Source organism: Argiope bruennichi, chromosome 10, assembly GCF_947563725.1.
Source record: "Argiope bruennichi chromosome 10, qqArgBrue1.1, whole genome shotgun sequence".
Lineage (NCBI taxonomy): Eukaryota > Metazoa > Arthropoda > Arachnida > Araneae > Araneidae > Argiope > Argiope bruennichi.
Window position 1 is genome coordinate 7,639,286 of NC_079160.1, and position 25,180 is coordinate 7,664,465.

The 25,180-nt window shown below is 29.2% G+C and overlaps 1 protein-coding gene across 2 annotated transcripts in view; it reads left to right on the forward strand.

The window, feature by feature from the left end:
* LOC129988580 (GATOR complex protein NPRL3-like) overlaps positions 1-25,180 on the forward strand; it is a 36,072-nt gene that overhangs the window by 980 nt on the left and 9,912 nt on the right. For both annotated transcript variants that reach the window (XM_056096832.1, XM_056096831.1), the window contains exons 2-10: positions 420-480; positions 2,916-2,954; positions 4,372-4,546; positions 6,894-7,047; positions 11,334-11,409; positions 13,337-13,445; positions 13,549-13,583; positions 22,968-23,124; positions 24,643-24,749. In XM_056096832.1, the coding sequence (XP_055952807.1) occupies positions 420-480; positions 2,916-2,954; positions 4,372-4,546; positions 6,894-7,047; positions 11,334-11,409; positions 13,337-13,445; positions 13,549-13,583; positions 22,968-23,124; positions 24,643-24,749 (913 nt within the window). The remainder of the gene's footprint in view (positions 1-419; positions 481-2,915; positions 2,955-4,371; positions 4,547-6,893; positions 7,048-11,333; positions 11,410-13,336; positions 13,446-13,548; positions 13,584-22,967; positions 23,125-24,642; positions 24,750-25,180) is intronic.

Here is a 25,180-nt window from a genome sequence, read left to right on the forward strand (position 1 = left end):
CTTCCTTTTTTAAAAGATATTTGATCTCTCATTATTACACTGACAATTGATTTAAATGACTGAGTATTTAATTTTTATGTGATTCAGCTTTATTTTACCTTTTTTTTTTCAATCTTCTTCTAATCTTAACATCTGCTATTTCAAAATGCATCTTTTTTACAGGTATGACAGTAGTAATATTTATATGCTGATGCAATAGTAAAATCCTTGATCAAAGCTGCTTTAGTTTGTAGAGTCTTTGACTTTATTTATAGCTTGGTATTTTGTTGTTATGTCTGATATTTTATGATATTGGATGTATGTAGTTGCTGAGACTTTGCCTTTTATTCTTTCATAAGTTTATTTGAAAATTGAAAATTTTGTTTAAATATTTGATGAAAAAATGTACAATTATCAAATTTACTTTAATTTTTGTATAGGAAGCAAAAAGTGTCCTTATGCTTTAATAAATGACAACAAAGATGATCTGTACATATTTCAGTAAGTCTTGTTTTTGTTATAAGTAAACTTAAAGCATATTTAATGTCTTAAGTTTTCTGATCAAAATTTTTTTAATTGTGCATTAAATCAATTAGGTAAAAAAATTATTTTGATGTTTGTAAATACTGGCTTGGGGAAATGAAATTAATTCTGTTGCAGGATAATGCAAGTACATGCTTGGGACCCTTTTGATTCAACCACTTATATTTTGTCATAAAATTCTAGCAGTTTTATAAAAATTTACTGTAGTTACTGCCTCTTTCTGTAAGGTGACTTAGAAATAAGAAATTACATTGACATGTATAAGAAAAACTGTGTATTTCAATTTTTCATAGGGATTTGGGACCGGATTATCTTTTGTATATACTAGTATTTCTTATTTATTTAATATTATGACAACAAAAAACAACAGAGGCTCAAATATTTTTTGAGCTTTTTAATGAAAATGATGACAAATTTAATTTAAGTGTTTACTTTTATATCTGTTTTCCTTAAAAAAATATTCACAAATTAAGGACTTTTTGCATTTAGAAGAAGGGTAGGTTCAAAATGATTCCATCCATTTTTAATATTTTATGAATAGGTGCATGTGCTGAAGATTAAACATAAATTTGCTGTTGTGGAAATTTTTATAATGTGCTGTCGTACATGATTTCTAATATACAAGTTTCAACATTGTATAAGAGCTCTTTACTCACTTCTTTTTAATCCTTGTATATTAGCAGTAAAAATATAATTCTAATTTCACACTTATGTTATGTGAAGTATTTTTTTATACTATGAATGGAAATGTTTATAATTCCTTAGTTTATAAACTCGATTAATTCTTACTCGTATCTAAAATATAAATTGGAGAGGAAAGCACTTGGCAATATAATAGTAATTCTGATCATTAAAATTTACTGAGTTTTCATTGTCATTTGTTCCAAATTTTCAAACTTCATAATGAAATAAATATCTCGAATCAATTTCAGGAATGCATATATAATGGGGTTTGATAAATTTCATTACTTTTAATTTGAATTTGTCATTTATTCATGTCATTTATCACGTGTAATTGCAGTTTCTTTTGGTTAGTTCAAAATCAAAACTAAAGAAATGAATTTTTTATTTTCAAATAACTTTTATTGTTTAGATATGGCTGAAACTTTTGTCATCAGTAATAGTTTTTGAGGCCTTCAATGCACTGTGCAGCTATTTGAGGTATTCAGTAGTGATTAGAAGGATTTTGGAGACATTTAATTACTATTTAAAATGTAAAGTTTGTTTTTTAAACATTCTGTTTAATGATCTCTCTTTTTCTTTCTTTCATTCTTTTTTTTTTTTTTTGATTATAATTTTGCATAATGATATTCATGAGTGAAAAGCTTTTTTGTAAAATTTTATGGGATATTGACTTCCATATCTCTTCTACCGTTCCCAAACTCCATCAGTTGAGGTGATTTTGTATTTGGTCTGTTTAAGAAGAACTCTCTTCAACAGACCAAATACAAAATAGTCCTTAGGTGAAACCTTGAGAGACTTTGCAGGAGTATGTTAAAAAAGTTGTATATGATAAGCCTGTATGAATCTTCATATTTTTCAAGGAATGCAGCGATACTTATTGAATCATGTCTTTTAGCTTTTATTTATGTTTTTTCATTCTTCAATGGCTGTTGGGATAAATAAATAGTATTTCTACTGTAAATATCCAATGTAAAACTTTTTCTTGATAAAAGTTGGAAATGATTTTCTCACTTCTTTCTATTATTCTTATTTTTTTTTCTTATTTTTTCCCATTAAGGAACCCAGGGTCAGTCATAAATCACTAGCTGAAACTTGCTTTGCATTGATGAAACGAAGTTGTACATTTTTTTTCACTTCATTTTCTGTAATAAATAGACCTAATTTTGCAGCAGCTATTTAAGCAAACCAGTGTTCCATCATCACAATGAATTTCCATTTATTTCGTGTTAAACCACTTTTATGAAAAATGGCTTAAAAAACATGGTTGGAGCCATGTGGTTTGAGAAAGCTGATAAATATATGTTTTCTAGTTTTTTTAGATTGTAAATCTTGGTTTATTATTTTATTTATCATTGCTAGAGATGCATTTTAAGGCTTTATTACACTTTATATGTAATGATTGATAGTTTTTATTTTTGTGATTAATAACTGTGCTTATTCTATATATAGAAATTTCATTACCATGCATTTCACGATGGAATAGGAATATTTTTCTTTGGAAAGAGAAAACCGTATTCTTCAACCCACATCATGTTTACATAGGACATAATGAATTTATATATGAACTATATTTCACCGCAAATAATTTGCTATGACTAGAAATTTTTTATTCCAAAACATCTCTTTTAAAAATTATTTATAAAAATCATTCTGAAAATATGTAAATATAAGAAAACTGTTATATAAATATTCTATATTTCTTATTTTAGGGAGGAAAACTTGGAGTCAAATGAATGTAGCTTGTCTGGGTAAATTATATTTCATATTTTCTCTTTTTATGATCAGTATTAATGATGTCTTAAGTCTTTTATTTTACAGATAATTTTATACTCTCTGATAGGTTACATCCTTTTTCCCATGTGTAAGAAATATATGAATTATTGCAAAATCAAATTGAAGCAGGATCTTAAATTTCTATTGTGATTCAATGCTTTTTTCTCCCCATTTTTAAACAGTAATGGTGTTGGTCTCTTTTGTTTTTATTATTGATGAGAGATAGCATTTCTGTTATTAGTATGTATGACAGATAGTACTTCTATATGACGAGCATATGAATCTGCTCATAATGGGCCTATTTTGTATTGACCACAGACCTCAATGTTATTTGTCATATCAGTTCAGTCATTCATTTTACTCTGTGAGGTCATGCTATTATTTTGATAATTCTTGTGGTTATGATTTTTTATTTTCTTGTCTTGAAATGCATTTTATTTAAATTATATGTTTTTAATACTTTGAATGTTGCAACACCTTTTATGTTTATAAATGAATACATTTTTTACTATAATAAAAAATATAATTGGTATAAAATCATTGATAAGAATCTTTTAATTATTCATTAAAGTTTGTTAAAAAATACTCCTTTTGCTCCTTGTAAGAAACATTCAACATGTAATTTAATTATTCTTTTTATAACTTTTGTGTGTGTGTCATATTTATTTCTTTATTTCTTCATTGGTAGATTTTGAAGAAAGCATAGAAATAACTTATAAATGGAAGAAAGTAATATTTTTTTTTCTGTTCAAAAAAAGTTTGTACTTCCTCGTGAGAATAAATTAGTTCGTGACCATAATGTATCATAGTTAGATTTAAGAACACAGTATTGCTGCTAACCTAGAATTGTTTCACCTGCTGGCTATTCAGGTTTGTGATTAGATTAATTCATCTAAGACCTAATGGTTGGTGAAATATCTCAATCTTAGGAAAAAAATTGTACCACAGATTGCATAGTACATTAAAAGTTCTTTAAACTGCATATTTTTATGGTCCTTGTATAAGGGTCTTAAAAATACTTTTTTTTTTTTTTAAATCCAAGTACTTATTCTTTCTAAGTGCTAGATCTACAGATTATGTTAATGTATTTTTCTTGAGGTGTCTGTTCAATGAAAAGTTCTTTCAAGGTTCAGCGTAAAATTTTTTCCCTCAGTTGCCTGTTTATTTAGAATAATATTGGTTTTTTTTTTCTGTCAGTTTTGTAGAAAAACATCATTTAATGTATATTTATTTTTCCTGATGTAGCTTCTTATTTAAAAATATGCATATTAATCTAGTATCCTGTTGTAAATATCATTTTGTTTGAAGCTTCACCTTCAAAATTTATTTTAAATAATTATAAAAATTAATTTTTTAAAAATACAAGAAATTAATTTTTTTTTTTTTTTTTAGGTTTGATGATAAATTATTGTCAACCTTATTTGCTGTAAAGCCAGAGCTCTGTGGGCAGAAATTTGAACTGAAAATTGAAAATGTTCGCTTTATCGGTCATCCAACTTATTTACGTCATATCTCAACAAGGGAGAAAACAACTATTACAATGTTTCATGTTGTATTTGCTCTTCGAGTAAGTGCTTTTAACTCATTTTATGATGATATTGTGGAATATGGATAGTTTAAAACTGTGAAAATTGTAATAAAAAATTCAATTATTCAAAAAGTTGAATTAATTCTTATTCATTGAAAAGACTGTCATTCTTAACTGGTCATAATGTATCTTATAGATATTTATCTTATAATCTAATCTAATAATATTGTTATGGGACTTCCTCCACTAAGTTCGTAAAGTCACTGAGTTCATTTGTAGTGGGTGTATGGTGTGAAACAATCAAGAGGCCTCAATAGAAAATGACAGCATTTATAATAAGTAGACATGAATACACAATTGAGATGCACACAAGCAGCACACTTAGTACAAGCAGCAACCAAAAGTAGTAATTGGTAATTAACAACAATCACAGCACACAAAGTGGCCAGACAAAATTCAGCAGGAGGAGAGTGTAACATTCAGCTTAATGCAGCTGTAAAAAGTGTTAATTGAAGCAGTCTGAAATTTTTTAGGTGGTTTATTTACATTTGACTGTTGCTATTTGATAGTAAGGTATAAGAGTGATTTCTGTGCCTTGTATGTTAGCACCTTATATATATAGATGCTGTGTGATAAATTGAAATTGTAATGTTTTAAAAGTAGAATAGAACAATAGAAAATGGTTTGACCAAAAATGATATTCATTTCTGTTAGATATTGTGATTAATTTATGATGAAGAAAAACAGTGTGGAAATTTGTGTAACTATAGAAACTAAAAATTCTAAAATTGATATCGGCACTAAAATTTTACATTTTAAAGTTTCAATAAATAATATTGTAATTTAAAAATAATTGTTTTAGAAATATTAATCATAAGATTTTTAATAAGCAAACAGTATGTAACATTTTGAATACAATTTTATTGTTAAGTTTGGTTATTACAGTTATTTCTTGCAGATTATTTGTTCTACCTTACTTGTTCATTTTATCTCAAGTGATTTTATATTATGTTGCTTTTTTCATTTTTCGATTCTGACTTTTTGCATTCAGAGTTTAGATGAATAAAGGAGATTTTGTTTTGACTGAGAGTTATCTATGAATAATGAGATGTCTTGTATCCCACATTTTGATATGTGCTGATAAAAGGGTGCTGTGCATGGTAAATAGGATCAGAAGTATTTTCTTTTTCAGCAAATTGATTAAGAATCTATGAATTTTATAAATTTTAAATTATTTTTAATTTTTTATTTCTTAGTAGCACTTGGAGAGTGATCTCAAAAGAAATGCTGCATAATAAGAATCAACTTCAAATTTACTTGGTGATAAAAAAGTAAATAGTTGAAATGTTTATGATTGCCATAATATTTAACTTGTGGGTATCTTCCAAATGCTAAGTGGAAACTTGTCTAATGAACTGTGAATAATCAATAAATGTGACTGTTTAGTTATTTAAAAATTCAATAACAAATTTTTAATTTTTTATTGTTCAATTATTAATAAGTTTTTAGTATATTGCCTTAAATAGCATGAAAAATGATTTTCAATTTATATGCACCATTTTGGGATAATTTATTATTTTTAAAAAATTTAAGCGATCTAAGATAATTTATTTAAATATCCTATACTCCACTTAAATATATAGAGGATTAAAGTCTTGATATTTTGATGCAAATGAATGGATTCATGTATTAAAAAAAAATCCTTTCTTACTAGAATTCCAAAAATGATTAAGAATTATACATTCTTATTTTGAAAATGATTAATAAGGAATATAAGCTGCTGAAATTACAATGAAAAAATATAATAAAAAACCACATATTTTTTCCAATCTCAGCAGAGAACTGAAGTTAACTGCAAAACAAAAGCAATTTCCACCAGTAGAAGTAGCTTTTCACAGTTTGCCTTGCACTTGCCAATCAGTTTAAAGCAAATCTCTCGAAGAATTTTGGGGCTTGATTTGCTGCTTCTCAGATTTCAATCATATATATTAATCTGTAGAAATCCATATTAAAGCATTTGATTCATCTGCAGACTTTAGCTTGATCAAGGATTTTTCTTAGTTGACATTTTACATTATTAAATGTATTTTGATATGTTTACACAAATTTAAACAAGTTCTTTACTGAATTTGTGGCATATAATGAATTTGTGGCTTGCTTATAGTGCATATGGATTGCCCATATTTTTCAACTATTGGTTAGAACTAACCATAAAAAAAGGGGACTTTTTGAGCTAGATTACTTTGAGATGGAAATATATATAACTAAGTGTTGAAGCATTGAGTTTTTGGCATAGATTGATCATAATGTTTAAGTATGATTTATACTCTTTGTATTCTTTTTTTCCAAATTTAGTGATTTGTCAAATTTCTGGGTTTTATTATAGGCTGATGCAAGCTATTCCATTGTGGATTGTTATCATGATCTGTGTCACAGATTCTCTATAGCTATTCGTCATGAAGAAGTGCGCTGCAACTATTTAACATCACAAGTGAAACTTATGCAGAGTGCTCATGATGAAATAGCTGCTTTACCAGAAGGTAAGAAGTATTTTTACACCATGCTTTTCTTTTTTGTTATAAAATATAGCAATAATTCTAGTATAATTTGCTGACTTTGAACTAAGCACTCATGGAAAATGAAAGTTTCTTTTGGTCAATCTTTGAGGTATCACTTGATGAAGAAGCCTAGTATTTAGCTCATGGATAAGCTGGTTGATTGCATTTCTAGAGGACTTTCTAGAGAAAATCGGCTCACATTTGTTTTAATTTCCAGAAATTATCCGACTATGGTAAACAATGGGCACCTTGCATTTTATCAATCTTAAAATGATGTTAAGCAGAGCTCAACCTGATGATAGATTTCACAGCTTTTCAGTTGATGTTCCTAAGCTGTGTGATGCTTTAATCCACTAGTGTTCTGAGCATAGAGTTATATTAAAAACCAACATTAAGAAAATAATGCATTCCTTATACATTTTCTCATTTATATAATTTAATGTCCATAATTTTTTGCTTCATAAATTATATGAATTAATAAAAGCTAATATAAAGCCATATATGATTAAGCCCTTGCTTAATCAAAACTAATATTTTTTTTAGTTTTTTGTAGTACTTTTTGTGTTTTTCCTTTTTTTAATTCTTTTTTATTTCTAAAAAGTATTTATTCATGGTAATTTTCTTTCTGGTACAAATAATTGTTTAAATAAGTACAAATTAGTTTAAAAAAATCTTGTGAAGATTTGTAATGAATGTGGCATGGATAACTATAGACTTATTAGTAATAATAATTCTTAAACTAATCATTAAGGAAAAAAATAAATAAATTGTAAGTGTTAAAAATATGAAATATATTCACTCTAAACAAAAGCATGTCTAACTTTCTTATGATAATTTTTATACTCATTTCTCTCCTTTTCTTTTTTTGAAGAGAACGAAAGATTCCGATTCAATGCGGGGTTTCATAATTTGAATAAAAATAAAAGTAAGAGAGATTAACAGGATAAATCAGATAAATAACCAAAGTCTGACCTCCTACAAACAAGAAAGAGTTTTTAGAAATTATGCACCATTGTCATTTAATATTTTTATAAGGTTTTGATTTCTTTTGATTCGGAATTGGCACATTGTTTGGAAATTTTGATGCAAGTAATTAGTTTCTTTAAATGAATGTTATATAGTGAGTGTCTCAGCATCTAGATTACAAACTTCTAGGATAGATAAGGGATACCTAGATGACTCAGAAATACATAGCAACACTGGATTCGAAATATTTATCATATATCATGGATGGTGTTGCTTTTAGGTCTTTTCATTTAGCATTTCTTGTCAAGATTCAATAATAGTAATCAATGAGTCCTTGCATGCTTGTGGGATCATAACCAACAACATCAATACACTAGAAGTTTTGATCCCATATGCATGATTTAATGGGTGAAAAAAAGCTTTTCCCTCTTAACAGTATTTCAGTGGATTCATCAAATCTTTACTATTTTTATTTTTTTCATTTAAAAGTAAATAATGGGATATTCAACTCTCATTCTTTATTGGTTGGAGAAAAGATATATGTGTAATGAATCTTTCCATGCAGGAGTTTTATTGTTGTAACAGTGAAAATCAATGCTATGTTCTGAGTGAGCTGTGAAAGTGCCTTTTACAGCTTTGACATAAACTATGCATTTTCTATATTCAAATTTTGTGTCTACTGGCGCCAATTGTTATGATCACTGAATCTTGTGATGGAATATTGAGATGAAGTTCTCTGAGGAACACTCTGGAACAGAGTGCATGCTGTCATTAAAAGTCCTTGAAAGCTACTTATTTTTAATAGTCCTTGTATTCACCCCCTAAAAATTCTTATTTTGCTATCTGAAATTTTTTAAAAATAATTTTTCTTACATTCATATCTACCAAATTTATTTGATTGTATTTTCTTTACGGAGTCTGGCTTCAATCTCTAATAGAATGCCAATTAGTCCAAAGATCAGAGCAAAAAGTTTTCTGTTAATCTAGGAAAATACTAATACTATGTAAAAAAAAATGTTATTTTTATTTCCTTTTTCTTCTCTAGGTATGGATAATACTGTTTTCTTTTCAGGAATAATTTTGTATATTCCCAATAATGATGATTTTATTTTTAAGTGACTTTAGCTAGTTGTTTCTTTTCTGAATGTGGTTATTTCTTTACAGAATATTTGTTAAGTGTACTTCTGGCTTATTATTAGTAAATTGTAATCACATATTCTTCAACAGCTACAGAAGTTCTGTGGTCTCTACAGAAATTATGTGGAAATTACATAGTTAAGGATATATTGTGAAAAACTATGGAAAACTAAATAAAGCGCTGAAAATACTTTCTTTCTGAAATCTTGCTAAACAATGCTGGTAGTGAAACATTTTTTTTAACATCGTTAGGGGGGAAAAAAAGGGCATTAGCATTATACTAAATTTTATATTTATTTTAGCATGAATACAAAAACACTGAAGTCCTTTCTCATTACAAAAATGTATGTGGTGTTTATTATGATGTTAAACTGAGCAATGATACCTTTAAAAAATGCTTGCTATTTACTGAAAAAAAAAAATGCAAATGTCTAGCAAGTAAGTTGTTTGATCAACAAAATCATCTTACATTTTTTTTCCCTTCATATTTCATTTATATATTTAGTCAAAAATAAAAGTATGTTAAATAATTTTAAATAATGATCGAAAATATTTGTTTTAATTCATTAAAATTTCTTGAAATTATCTATTCTTCAATAATTAATTGATACTACTTTAAATGTAATATATCCGTAAGAAGTGCTACTGATGACTCAGTAACCAATGTTGGATAATAATGGATTATTATCCAAATTATAATTTTACTTCAAATAATTACTGCCCAAAAGTTTAAATTATTTTTGCAATGTATCAGGAAGATGTTATTTAATCACTGCAGGTTTTTAAAAGTGAAAACCCTGAATCATTAAAGTTTTGCAAAAATAAAAGTAAAGAATTTAGATTATCAACAAATTCAGCTCATTCAGAATAGTTCCTATTTTTAAAGGAACAGACAGCTAAAGAAATTGTTTCCAATACCATAAAGAAAAGAAAGTTGGATGATTTCATGAGCCTTTTAACAGAAAAAAGAAGTTTCTTAAGTAAATTAAAACTAATGCATATGTTCAATAAGGCAGAGACATTTCTCTATTAAAAAGTCTAATGTGTTGTGAAAAGTTATTTGTGAGAAAATTGAACAATAAGAATTAGATAGCATAATTTATATTTAAAAACAACAACAACACAGAAGACTTTGTTTGCATAGTTAATAAAATTGAAGAATTTTATACCCTTGATTTGTTTATATATGTAAATAATTCTAATATAACCTAATACTCACTTTATGTTTAACCTACTTTTTTTCTTTCAAGGGATTATAAGATTAATAGTGTGACTTTGATAGTGTGTAATGTCTTTTCTTGTTACAACTAATTGTATTATAATAAAGTAATTTGAGATGTGCATGTAAATACTTTAAAAGATTAAAGAATAAAACGCTTAAGTAAGATTTTTCTTAAGATAATTGCAGAAAAATTATTTAAACAACTTCAATTCAATATTTGTGAAAAATATTCAACACTTTTCCTGGTAATAAACTATGTTTATATAAAACTGGATACTTCGTGCCCAATTTAGCAAATTTTATGTTGGAAGATATGGTTTGATAGCCAAAACTACTCTGTAAATGTTCTTATTCTTCTCTAAAGGTAATTAAGTGCTTATTTTTTAAGATAAAATTTGACTACACGCCTTGGAATGCAGTGAATGTACAATGCAATCAATCATGTCTCTTGCTAATATGCCCTATATACTGAGGAAAGCATGTAATCATTAATTATTCAGTATTAATTAAACCAGTTAAAGTAATTCATTGATTTATCGCATTGACCAGTTTTTATACTTATGACCAATAAGTTACATTAACCATAACATCTAAATACAGTTAAAATCCTATATAGTTAAAAAAAAAGATGTAAATCACGAAATATTATGGCATTATTAAATTTTTAGAAGTTTGTATGTATTTAAGTGTTAAAATAATTTTTTAATGCATTAATGAAATTACAATTTCTAAAGTTAAACATTAGTGGAACAATGTATTTTTAAACATTGGTTGAGAAACCATTGTAGTTTACTTTTCACTTAAAATTAATATTTGTATTATATACTTTATAAAACCATAAATCTTGTTATTTTTTGTGTGTGTATGTGGGCATGTGCTTGCTTTAAAATAATAGTATTATTTGTTGTAACATAGTTGTATATTGAAAAGAAGTCTATTTTAGGTCATAATGAATCTCCTTTTCACTTAATTCTTTCAAGAAGTGAGCTGGCTGTGCAACTTAAAATGACATTTGATGAGTATGTTAACTTCTTTTCATTCAGTTTAATGATTTACAAAATGTGAAATACTCTTTCTTGTGGAAAATATTGTATATATTTTGATATTTAAGATAGAACTTTTAAGAAATTAGAATTTAATTTGAGTAAGTCTTTTGATAGTACACTAAAACACATGCAAATTGTTCAATAAAAATACTTGCTTGTAATAACCTCTCAATTTTGATGTTTTTTGCCAAAATACTTTTAGTTATACACAATGTAACTTTCCTATCTTTTTTCCCAATCTTCAAATGCATGCTGGAAGTCATATTAACAGATCCAGTCATACTAACAGAATTGCCTGTACTGTTTTGACTACTGCCTCTAATAATGAAAAATGCTTTCAAAGAGATTATTTGAGAAAAGAAAAGAAAAGGGGGGAAAAATGCATTTCTAATTAATGTGAGGATGGGGGACACACCTGATGCTTATTATTGAAAGATACTCAACAACAGCTTTGATAATATGGGCCTTATATTATTATGGTGTAACATCCATTTTGTTTTCAAAAGCAACCTTTTGTAATGGATATTACATTGGAGTGTTGATTTCAGCACATCTTTAAAGTATGCTTATGTAATATTCTGCCATTTTTTGAATACTGAAACATGATGTGACCTTTACTTTTCTAGCAGAAGCAAGCATTCTATTTTTCTTTTGGGATTCATGATGAAGAAAACTTCCACTCCACTTGCTTGAACTCATGATCATAATAATAAAGTTAACTTTCATCAGCAGTGATAATTTTCTAAAGAAATATAATTTCATTATATAGTCTTGGTTTTAACTCCAAACAAATTTCCATTTAAACAATCTCAGATCTCCCCCTCTTCTATGCACTAACATTTGTCATTTGCAATTTTTCTGTAAATAACATGCAAATGGCACTCATTGAATTGTTGAATATTTCTAATAAGTCTAATAATGCAATTTAATGATCCTCCTTCTTTATCACAGTGATGATTTTGTTGCAGCATCTTTTCGACCAGTACTGGAGCACTGGGTTCATCTTCCTTTGAAATTGATATCTTTTCTCTGTAAACATTTGAAATAATCTTCCAGCTGTGCTGTAGGGAAGGACAGACTCCCTAAAAGCTTCCTGTAGCATGACATGTACTTCAGCCAATGATTTTTTAAGGCTAAACATAATTCCAATGCAATATATTATTTGTTGTGTGACATAAACAAAAATGAAACAACGGTATTTGGCCATTGGTAAAGATTACAGCATTAACAACTTAACTGTAAAACTTGCATCATACATTTTTCATTTATCCTGTTTTACATACAATAATAATTTTATTTTAGTTGATTTTTTTTAATCATCTTTAGAAAAATTGTGGTCATTTTCTTATGAACAGCCCTTATAATATGGAATAAGTAATCATAATTAAGTAAATTTTGGGCTTGCTAGTTTTTTTTTTTTTTTTTTTTTTTTAATAGGCTAACTTTCTTGTTTGCTATCCCTCACAACTTAGTTTTTATTGAAATGAGAAATCTGATAAGGATTTCAATTAGGTGTTCAGCGAACATAACTTTCCCAAAGAATGTTATATTTACTAGAAATGTTCATTCACACATACAGTGGGGCTTATTTTATCCAAATTAAGAAAATAGTCTTTTTTAAAAATTCTGATTTAATTAAATTCAGGTATTTACTTTTATGTTTTTTATAAGACTATTTATTAACTAAAATATTTGCTTTGTCTAGTAATCTCTAATTTTTGTTTAATATATATGCTGTATTTTCTAAAGATATAAATATTTTATTGTCACAGAACAAAATACATATAATATTGTAATCTTCTTTTCAATATAAGACTTACTGAATTATAATTCACTAAATTTTATACAAGAGCATATATTTATAACTTTATATGTATAATTTTTTTTTTCATTGCTTTAGTTTAAAAAGTTGTGGCATTGTTCACTCCAAAATAAATAACTGGATAGAACTCAGTTTTTGCTTACCTATGAAAGTCCATAGGTTACAAGATGAAAGGTTGCTAGTTGAGGTATATTTTCTTTATTTTTCTATATATGTAATTATCATATATTTCTTACAATAATTCAGATATATATTTTCTTGTTTACTGTTTCCTATTTTCATACTTTCAGCCTGAAGATATAAATGCCTGTTTGAAAGATCTAAGGTAAACAGATATTACAAATATGACTGTAATAATAGCTTTTAATAATAAAGATACAATAGAATATGAATAATTGGAAATTGATAAAAATTCTCCCAATGAAAATTCGTTTTATACAAAATATTGGGCTTAAGAAATACTAAAGATAAATGAAGTGATAATAATTATAATTGAGTAAATAATTAACTTTAAACTGCCCTAATGAATGAAGAACTTTAATAGAAAAAAAAAATACAGCTTTACAGTATTTTTAAAACTTCACTTTTTACTTACTTCACAATTATAATAAAACATGATATTTAATGTTTTCAGTTTTTCAAAAGAAAATAAAAAGTTTTGTTTGCATCTTCATTGAATGCATTGCACAGCAGTAAAGTTCTCTGTTGAGTTAAAAAATTATTCTTTGAGATTACAACATATAAATAATTTGATTTAACTTAATTACATTTAATTCTGTTTTTAATTGGGATTTTTTTAATTACTGAAAACTTCCTGAAGTCATGGACTTTATTTTAGCATTATGTTTATTGAAAATTCAAGGAATGATGAATTTGAATGGGAAAAATTCATTTAGCCAAATTCCTCTGTAGTATAACATTACCTTAGTGGTATTTAGTATCTATTCTTTATAGATTTACTGCCATCTATCCTCTATTCCAGTTGTAATATCAAATATTATCGAAGGAAACTTCAAATACACTTTTTTTTTAATTGCTTACAGCAACTTATATCTCAAAGTATGAAAACTGAAATTTGTCCCAATTTTATGCCAGTCAATTGATGTGCAGTTATGAAAAATGTTTTCTTTTTTATCTGAATGCTGCTCTGAAAATTAATTTTGTTGTGATTTTAAATTTATCTGAATTGGCTTTATTTTTTCAAAGGTATTTGAAATTTGTACAGCAATTAATTTTTTTTCAGAAAAAATTAAATAGTTTTGAAATCTTATTTTCACCATTATGAAACCATTTTAAATACAAAAGACAAATTTTTAAATCAGGTTACAAAATTCTTTTTGAGTTATTTACTAGTCCTCTCAAAAAATCTGTGGGATTAATTTCATCATTGAATTTCAAATAAGGATAACATTTCCAATCGCCTAAAATTCGTTGATTGTCTGAGGCTGAGGAAACAGTCACTAGATATTCTCTAAAATATAAATACTCAAAATTTTAATTATAAATGAAAGATTTTTTTTTAAGTTAAACATTTTATCTAAATCAAAGTATTTGTAGAAAGCATGTGTTGTTTTTTGTCATATGACAGAATAAAAATATTTGTATATAAAAGTATATCTTTATAATAAAAATTTAAAATGTGTTTTAATGTGATAATTCATAAATATAAAATCATAAATCTTTATGTTAAGTAGAAATTATTCTGCAAGAAAATAGTATGTAATGCAAGTAAAACTTCTGAAATTTATGTGAACTTATTTTCATTTTAGTAAACATGAAATTATATATAGAAATATTAATACAATTTAAGAAAAAAAAATGATAAAAATCTCATAAGAAATATTTTTTATTCAAAAAAATTATAATTTATTACTGTTCAGAAATAGAAAATAGTCTTCACAGATGCATTTGTTCATAAATAAATTTAGTTTCTATGTTTTGAAAAGAATCTATACATGGTATCTAAAAATGATTATTTATTGAACATGAATTTTTGAAAACTATAAAATAAAATGTATATTTCATTATGAAATAATATATATTTATCATGCCAGAAGGAAGGAAGGAATGAGGTTTGTTTTCCGGCGTATGCTCCTGAACGGATTCTTAGCTTGTGCCGGGTTCACAAAAATCAAAACTCGAATATCACAAAAAATTTTTTAAAATCTGTCAGAAGCCACAAAGAAAGCCAACATAGCCTTCACTTTATCACGACCCTGAACGGAGAAATCACAAATCCAGTCAAAAGAGAGTGGAACACAACCCAACTTAGCACGGAGAGAATTTCTCGCTGTCTCATATCTACTGCAAGAAAGAACAAAATGTTCACAAGTTTCAGGAATCTGGCAATTGGCACAATTTGGTGATTCAATGAGCCTACATTTCTGAAGAACTGCATTTACTGGAAGAGTCCTAGATATTAATCGTAATATTAAAACCTCATTACGTCTAGATAAATTGAGTTTTTTAAGATTGAAAGCATCAAGCCATTTGTATTTTTCATAGTATTTAGAATTTTCCCATTCTAAATCTTGTTTATGTCGTACGATTTTAGTGTATACCGAACAAGTGTCTTCGGGCGAGATCCAGTCACAAATATTTGAAGAAGTTAAAGCTTGCTTGGCTAACTCATCAGCCCGTTCATTTTCTGCAATTCCCACGTGGGCAGGAGTGTATATCAGTTCTAATGAGGAACATGTCTTTAAGGCATCGAATATAACGCGGGCCACAAAAAGGGCACTTTTGGGAGAATGGAAGTTTAGGCATCTCAGGGCTGTCAAATTAGATAAACTGTCAGTCAATAAAATATAATCTTTATGTTCTTTGACAAAGTTCATTACAGCCAGAGCTATGGCAAAACCCTCCCCTGAAAACACAGAGTTAATGTTGTGAACCGTTCCCTTAATGACTTCCTTCGAGGAGCAGTTTATAGCCGCCACCGCAGTAGAATTCTCATTCTTGGATGCGTCTGTGGCCAGTATAATTTGATTTGGGGGTAGCTGTGATTTGAACTCGGCGAATAAACGTTTAATTGTAGTCGAATCCAAGCTCTTTTGTTGGAAGCCGAAGTCATGGGTTTTAATGGTAAAATGCTCACAATCATCCCAACTAACCGGGACCATAATCGGGATTATTTGGTCCAGGGACAGGTTTTTTTGATGGCAATATTCTTCTAAAGTGCCTGCGCAGGGAAGTCTTTGGAAAATGCGGTTAGAGATTACAGACTTCACCTCGGAGATTGATCTCGAAACTTCTGTGTATTCGCGGGCTGAGAACTGATTAACAAAGAATAACACGTTTTTCTTTTCAAACCTAAGTCTCATATTTATTTCATTTGATATTTTAAATAAAATTGGGATAGGTGTCCACCGTGGAAGTCCAAGAGCAAAACGAAGGATGTTGTTTTGTATCGTTTGTAAAGCTGCAAAGCCAGCTTTATTCGTCATGCCAACCGTATGTGCTCCAAATTCCATGGATTGTGTAATGCACGCATTGCAAATATTTATCAAATTAGATGCGTTTGCACCCCATCTGGGAGCGGCCAAACTTTTGATCACATTTAACTTTTTAAAGACTTTAGTTCTGATCTGGTCGATATGTGAACGGAAAGACAAGGTTGAAGCAAACTGAATGCCTAGATAGCGAACGTTATTGGACCAAGGGATACTACAGCCGTGAAAAGGGACTACTAACCCCACTGGCGATTTACGAGATGAGAGGTTTATAATATTACTTTTCTGGGGAGCAATATCCATATGCCATTCGTCGCACCAGCTTTCCAGTTTAGTAACACAGAACCGCATCTTATTTTTGATCGCTTCGATATTGTTTTCTTCAACTAATATAAAAATGTCGTCTGCATATATGAAGCAAAAAACATCATTGGGTAAAATGCTATATATGTCATTCATAAAAATTGTGAAGAGCAACGGGGAAAGAACACTTCCTTGCGGAACGCCCCTTTCGTGCTTAAAAAGTGAGGAAGACACTCCTCTCCATGAAACAAATGCTTTCCTTTCATGTAAGAATTGTGAGATCCACAGGGCAATATTACCCTTAATCCCCGATTGTAAAATTTTTAGCATCAAGCCGTCATGCCATACGTTGTCATATGCAGACTTTAGATCAAAAGACATACCATACACAAGTTTCTTATTAGCTCTGGCTGTTAAAATTTTATTGAGCAGGGCTGCAGAGAGGCCTTTGTACGGGAGGAAACCAGCATGAAAAGGAGAGAAAAATCTTTTTTCCAAATAATACCGCAAAAGCCTGTCCAAAATAATCCGTTCAAAAATCTTTCCCAATACTGATGTTAATGCGATGGGTCTGTAGGATGTGATCTCTGCTGCATTTTTCTTGGGTTTTAAAATAGGAATAATCTTCGCTATTCTCCAGCTTTCTGGAACAATCGTGTTCGCCCATAAGTTATTGAACAAATCGAGAATTTTAAATTTATTTTCATCGGAAAGACAAGACAACATTTTCTTATTTATCTTGTCCATGCCAGGGGATTTGTTTTTCGTTCTTTTTAATGCGTTTTGGAATTCCCTATAGGAAAACGGACGGTTCAAACTCATTTCATCATAATTTTCTGGATCATCTACTGAGAAATCTAAAGGAATACGCACATTTGGTGCTCTCTTAATGAAGTTAGCTGCAATTGCATTTGCTTGAGCAGTCGGCGCTATCAGAGTAGTACCCGAAGAGAGAACAAGATTGGATTCACAGGGAGACTCATCTTTGTTTAGTAGGGCTTTCACGATGCTAAAAGCCTGATGGGAAGAAGCTACCTCCTGACAAGTTTTCTCCCAAAAGCTGCGTTTTTTACACTTAACATATTTTCTGAGAGCTGCCGCCATTTCTTTATATGCAGTCCAGTTTAATATGGAGGGATATGATTTCGCCTTTCTTAACAATTTCCTTTTGAGGGCCTTGAGGTAGTTACATCTAGCGTCCCACCAAGGACAGTGCGAGTGTGTTGATTTAGAAAACGAGTACGATGATGCGTTTGCGCTTACCTGGAAGATATTAGTAAGCCTATCAAGGGAAGAGACATCCCCATTACCTTGAAGAAGAGCATTGACCTTCTTTGAGAATTGGCCCCAATTGATGTATTTTCGAGTATAGAGAGACTTTGCATCTAAATTGCAAAAGGAAATAAAAATGGGACAGTGATCGCTGTCATACATATCATGCGAGATCTCAATATTAATCTTATTGATTATATCTGCGGAGCAGATGGACAAATCTAATAACGAAGGGGCTTGAGTCCCCTGGTATCTGGTATATTGTTTCATGTTAAGAAAGCACATATGTTTTGTGCTAATCCAATCCAGGACCCGGTTTGCATCGGAAGATAAATGATCGCTCCCAAGTGCTGGATGGTGTATATTAAAATCCCCCAGTAAAACGAAAGGAGAAGAGGATTCCAACAAGGATTCCAACCAGTTGTCATCAAATTTACCTCCAGGTGAGTAAAGATTGATAACCGTTAGTGGGAATTCTGAATTTGGTCCAATCCATATTTTAACCGCTAAGACCTCCACTGTTGACGGAGGAAGCGAGTGTGACAAAATCTGGGCAGGGATATTCTGTTCTACTGCAATTAACAATCCACCTCTAGTAGAATTTTGTCTTTCAGCTCGAAAGATTTTTTTGTTTTTAAGAGAAAAAGATGCAGACTCATTGAGCCATGTTTCCTGCAAAATTAAACACTGGGCCGCCGAAAAAGGGGGGGGGGGCTGCAGCCAAGGGATCTTATTTTTGATCCCCCTAACATTCCACTGAATGAACCTCATGGAAAAAAAAAATTATAATAAAAAGTAAAAACTTTTAATTTTTTCCCTTTTTTTTTTTAATTATCCGATACCCGAGAAATCCTCCACAACACTGAAATGATTTATTTCAGCGAGGGATCGTTGATCGTGCACAACGCCTGGGCTCAGAACGTGACTATATTCAAGATTGGATTCCAGAAGGGCAATTTTAGATTGTAGCGAGTCAATCGTTGCCCTTTGAGTCTCGATTTGTTTCCGGAGAGTAATATTCTCTTCAACTTGTTTCTCTAAATTCCCCTGAGTCTCCCCAATACGTGCAATGCACTGTCTGTTGACTTCTTGGAGTTTTACGAGTTCATTCCCTTGGGGTAGTAGAGCAGAAATTAGTTTAGTTAAGTCCTGTAAAGCCGAGTAGAGGTCCGATATTTGTTTTTGGGGGATTTCGGTACACTGGACCGGCGGATCGCCCTTAACCTTTTGTGCAAAAGATTGCGATTTCGCTATCCTCCTTGCTTCCTGAAATGATATGTCTTTTTCTCTGACCAGGTTTATAATCTCTTTTTCTAGATTGTAAAACCTACATTTTTTGTCGAGAGCATCGTGAGTCTCTTCGCATCTAAAACATTTAGTGGGTAACTTACAATCCTCGGCATGTGAGCCCCCACAATTTTTACACCTCTTATCTTGTTGACACCGGAGTTGTGTATGACCAAATCTTAAGCATTTATAACAAACCTTAGGATTTTCAATGAATTTGGACACTTTGAAGATAAGTCTGCCGATCTTTATTTCAGATCGATTTGTTTTTCCAATTTCTTCAATAAGAACAATTGGGATAGGTTCTGCCGTCCCCTTCTTTTTGAATCTAACTATTTTTGTTGCGATAATATCCTGTGAAGATAGTTCTTCATTAATTTCCACTATGCTGTAATCCGTGTCAACATCACGGATGATGTATTTTGTTACAATATTCGTATCAATAATACGAATCCTTGCTTCCGGAACACTCTTTACAAAATCAGTTACTTTCTCCACTGAGCTTAAGTGCCGAGTAACTAGAACCAATTTTTTGTATTTGTTTAGGGAAAAGGTGTCTTCTTTGTGGGTCAGTGGTCCGAACGTGTCATTGATTGATTTGGGTTTAATCCATGGCGACGGGCCATTATTACTATCTATGCACAATTTTATTTTGGGGCAACCCCTTTGAATTGCAATGTTGGCCTTGTCACTCTCCGAGAACTCATTTGAAAGAATATAGTTTATCTTCCTATCCTTATATTTCCCCTCTGACTCAAAGTCTTCTGGTTTCCTCTTCGTCATTACTGACGAAGAATCTAATACGATGCAGCCAGAATCAAAACTAGCAGAAACCGAAACAGTTAAAAGGAAAAACTAGAAAAATCCTACCTTGATTTTCCAGAAACCAGTGCCAGCCACCTTGGCACCCCAAAAATAAAGAGAAAAACTTCAGCTGAAGTCAACGCAAAAACTGAAAAGCAAGCTAGGGAAACACCCCCAACAGAAACTCCATTTGGATTTGTTTCGAGAACACAAAAAGCAAAAACTGCGAACAAACCAATGGCAAAAACAAACACTCGAAACAAGCACAGCCTTCACTTCTAGCTGCCTTCTTTCCACGCACCAAAAATTAATACAGAAAGGAGAGCCGGAAAAACACAACCTTCTACCTTCCTTCCCGCCGATCTACCCTAGCAATCATAAAACTGAGGCAGAAATGCAATTGACCTATCATGCCAGAGCCTTTTGTTTACATTTTCTAATGTTAATGCATGAGCTTTTAACATTTCAAACCTATAATTTTCAGAATCAGTGAAATTATACATTTGAAGTGTTTACATTATCTCTTATCTTTTAAGAATAATATAGGAATGTACATTTTTTTTATGGTACTATGTTCCTGTACAAATTATTTTTGTTTCTTCATTTACTGTATTTTAGAAACAGGTATTTCATTAATGTGCAGAAATATTTTGTAATCTATTAATATGCATGGATATCTAAATAAATCACTCCTATCATACTTAATAAAAAAAATTATCATGAAAAAAAATGTATTTCCACCAAATTTGCTATTTTATCATAGTAAAATTTTTTATTTTTTCTTAATGAAGAAGATTTTTTAGTGGTCACATTATACCCTAATTTCAATTATACGAAAGAAAAATTATAAAAATTATTCTGAATTTGAATTACTTTTTGCATCTGTTGCATTGCAAATTGCTTTAAAATTGTATCTGGTAAGCCCAAGAATTCATTAAGAGCAGTACAGTTTTTTTTATTTGCAAATTTTATTATTTTTATTATTTATTTCAAAAACTGTATTCTTATTTTCATTTAGAATAATTTATTAGAACAGGCAATGTTCACGGTATTATTTATATAAAAAAACCTAGGTGGGGGGGAGATATATTAAACTTATTCATAAATTTCATACTTCTCCAATAGTTCATAGTGAAGAATAATTTTTTTAAGAATTAATTTCAGTTTTTCTAAGTATACTAATTAAATTAACCTTGCTTTTAGTCTAGATTTGAAATATATATATATATATATATATTGTGTCTGTGATCAAAATTAAAAAGCAGCAACAACATTGCATTTTAATTTTATTTCAAATAAAAAGGAATATATATATATATATATATATGTGTGTGTGTGTGTGGGAAAAGGCAACGACCAGCATTAATATTTGAAATATATTTATTAAGATTAAACTACAAAGGACAAAACATTACTACATAGAAGATACATGAGCGTGAGCTACACGTCTTGCAGTCTCACTGCCTAACTCTCGTCTGCCAATAATGGCGGGAAAGCATCACGTGATTAATGACGTGACGCAACATGGCCAGCATGGCGCCATACAGGATACGGGATCTGTCAGCGCTTCCCACACACACACACACATATATATATATATATATATATATATATATATATATATATATATATATATATATATTCATAATTTCAAATCACTGTGGAGATTCTAAAATTTAAATAATTTGCTTCCATCTCAGAAATCGTATTTTTGCATTTCAGTTGGCTGTTCATCATTCTGTTGAGGAGTAAAGTAACTTTTATTAGTGATGAAATTTTTTAATTCCAACTGTGATATTCGGATATGTTTTTTATTTAACTATTAAACTGTTTTACCTGTAATTATTGCATATATTTCTGCATTTAATTTTATTGAATTAATTCATAATGTCACCCAAAAATGGTGTAAAAACCAGATGTCTTTTCCAAGTTACAATATATTAACATTGCCTTTATTTTCATTAATCTCTCCCTTCCTATTTTTTTTTTTTGTAATATTTTTTGCAATGCTAATTGTATTCTGACTTTCCAGTATAATATATAATATGTAAGAAATTTAATGATATTTTATAAGGATGTGATATCATTTATTAGAATATACTCCTTTGAACATACTATGTAAGGGAATCTTAATTGTCATGCCAAAAGATCACAGCTATAAAGTGGCTGGTTTTCAAGAATGAATGTTTTTTTCTTATAGCTTCACATCTGTAATAAGTAAAATAATGCATTTTAGTTTAAAATCTCAAATAAATTTGTATCTTTGCATATTTAATCCTTCCTCTTTAAATTTTCTTTCTTTGTGTTTTATTTTTTTTCTTTGGCTATTGCTAAAGTGCTATCTCCCTTAAAAAATGTGTTTTAAAACCACTGTATAAAAAAATATAAATATTTAAATGCCATTGTTATAAAAATTTAATTTGGAACAAGCATCATCATAAGGTAAACTATTGAGACAATTTTTGTTTTGTTAAAAAAAAGTTATGTGATTAATATTAAAATATTTACAGTTGGAAAAAATAATAATCTTTTGGCATATTCTGAATAATCTTGTTTCTGTAATTTATGCTTTAATGCATTTTTCTCCTCAGGCCATATCATGGCTTATTGCTGTTGACTGATGCTGGCGAGTTGCTGAGCTCTCTTCCCGAAGACTCTTCTCCTGCATTAATACGCTTGATCAGTGTCACCAGTCCACTGAAGAACCTGCAACAATTGGCAGCAGATGCAGATATAATTCTTTCTCATGTGAGATTTAATATTATAATAACAATTAATTATAAAATTAGAATTATCTATGTTTAAAAAAAGTAAGTCATCAATGTATCTGAAACTATTTTTTAATTTATTTTTCTGTAATAAAAATACAGAAAAAAAAATATTAGCTAATATATTTAAAAAAGCTGTTTCTGTAGGAGTTACTTTCACTTGTTTGTAAAGATCAATTCCATTGGAAAGATAGATTTACATACTTCATGATTTTAAATTTTAAGTCTTTAAATTTTTATTCATAATCCATTAAATTTTATTTTGTTTTGTTTAAATAGATATTTCTTAATTTCAATAATATTATAACAATTATATTCCAGATTGCAATTTTAATCAAACTTCAAAAATATATTATCATAATTGCTATCCTTCTCTTTGCCTCTCTTTTAAATCTCTTGATATAATTTTCTTTATCTAAAAAGTATTATATATACGAATACTTGTCTTTCAAAACCTCAATTTTTCATGATTTGCGAGTCACAAAAGGTTATTTTTGGGGGGAAAAAAACAAAAAATAAAATAAAATAAAAACCAAGCACCTCATAGGGAGGGGGGGGGGACACTTGATTTGAATCCCTTCCATTCTCAAAAGGTTTTTTTTTCCCTTATAATTTCAAGGAAATAATTCAATTTTTTATGTTGTCAAGATCTCTTTGTCCAAGACGCTTTGCAGTGAACCAAATAAGAAGGTTGAAAACAGTAAAAAGAGAGCATAAGAAGGTATTCTACACTTATATACTTTCAGAAAAGAATTTACGAAAAACATTTTGGTTCCATGGGAAAAATGATAATAACTTGTGAAACTAAAAACTAAATTTGTGAAATTAAAGTTACTGTGAAGGTGGTGTAATTTTACTTATTCTAATAATTAATGTGTAATAATTTCTGCTGTATATTAATTAGAAATTATTACATATAAATAATTAGAATTATGTCTGCTTGCAAACATGGTAATTTAGAAGACAGCTAGATGGGTTAAATTTTTTTAAGTGGTCCCCCACTGCAAAATCATGAATTTCTACCAAATTTTAAATAAAAGCTTGCATGTATGCGTGATAAAGATTCAAGTAAATGAAAATAAAATGTAGCACTTAAACTATCAGATTTGTAGATATGTATAAAATATTGGATTAAATCCATCAAAGAATTTAATGTGTTGGTCTATGTATTCACATGCATGTGAACAAGACAACTTAAGGATGTAACTATTTATATAGTCTTGCCAGCAAAATTATGAATTTTTATCAAAATTTAGATTTTATTCAGATAAAAGAAAATGCCAAAATGTATACTGGGCAGAGCATAAGATGAGGTGTCTAATCAGAGTGAGGTTTTTTTTTTTTTTGTTTCTTTTGTTTAAGTTACTCAAATTTAAAATTCAATTTATGCACTTTATAAAACTAGTTTTCATGTATTATTTATTTGTTGGTGAATTATTTATATTATGTTCAGATTTTTATAAAAACTTCAGTAATAAAATATCTTTGACACATTTAGGTTTTCCAGTTGGTCAGTCACTTGCTGTATTGGGGTAAAGCTACCATTATTTATCCTTTATGTGATAATAATGTTTACGTGATTTCACCGTATGCACCTACTAATATGTGAGTATTATCAGTTTAAACTCCTTGCATTTAAAATTTTTATTCGAGTATATTAATTAGCATAAACAGTAACTTAATAATATAATAATTTATAAATGTTTATGTGATTATGACTGGTGTTAATTATATGGTATAATATTTCTTAGGGAAGGCTACAAGAATTAAAAAACTGTTTGGCACCATTGATATTTTTAATTATAATTAAAGTTGCAGTCAATAAGAGGATTTTATGTATTATAATATTTTATATAAAAGTATTTTTACTTTAAAATATTATACTTAAAAAATCATTTAGTTGCATGTTATTCCCCACCAGGAGAGGCATCTCAGTATATGATTTAAATTTTCAAAGCATATAAATTATATCAATGGGAGATAAAAGTTCCCCCTTAGGCAGAAAGTGATATTACAGTTTAAAATTATTTTAGCAG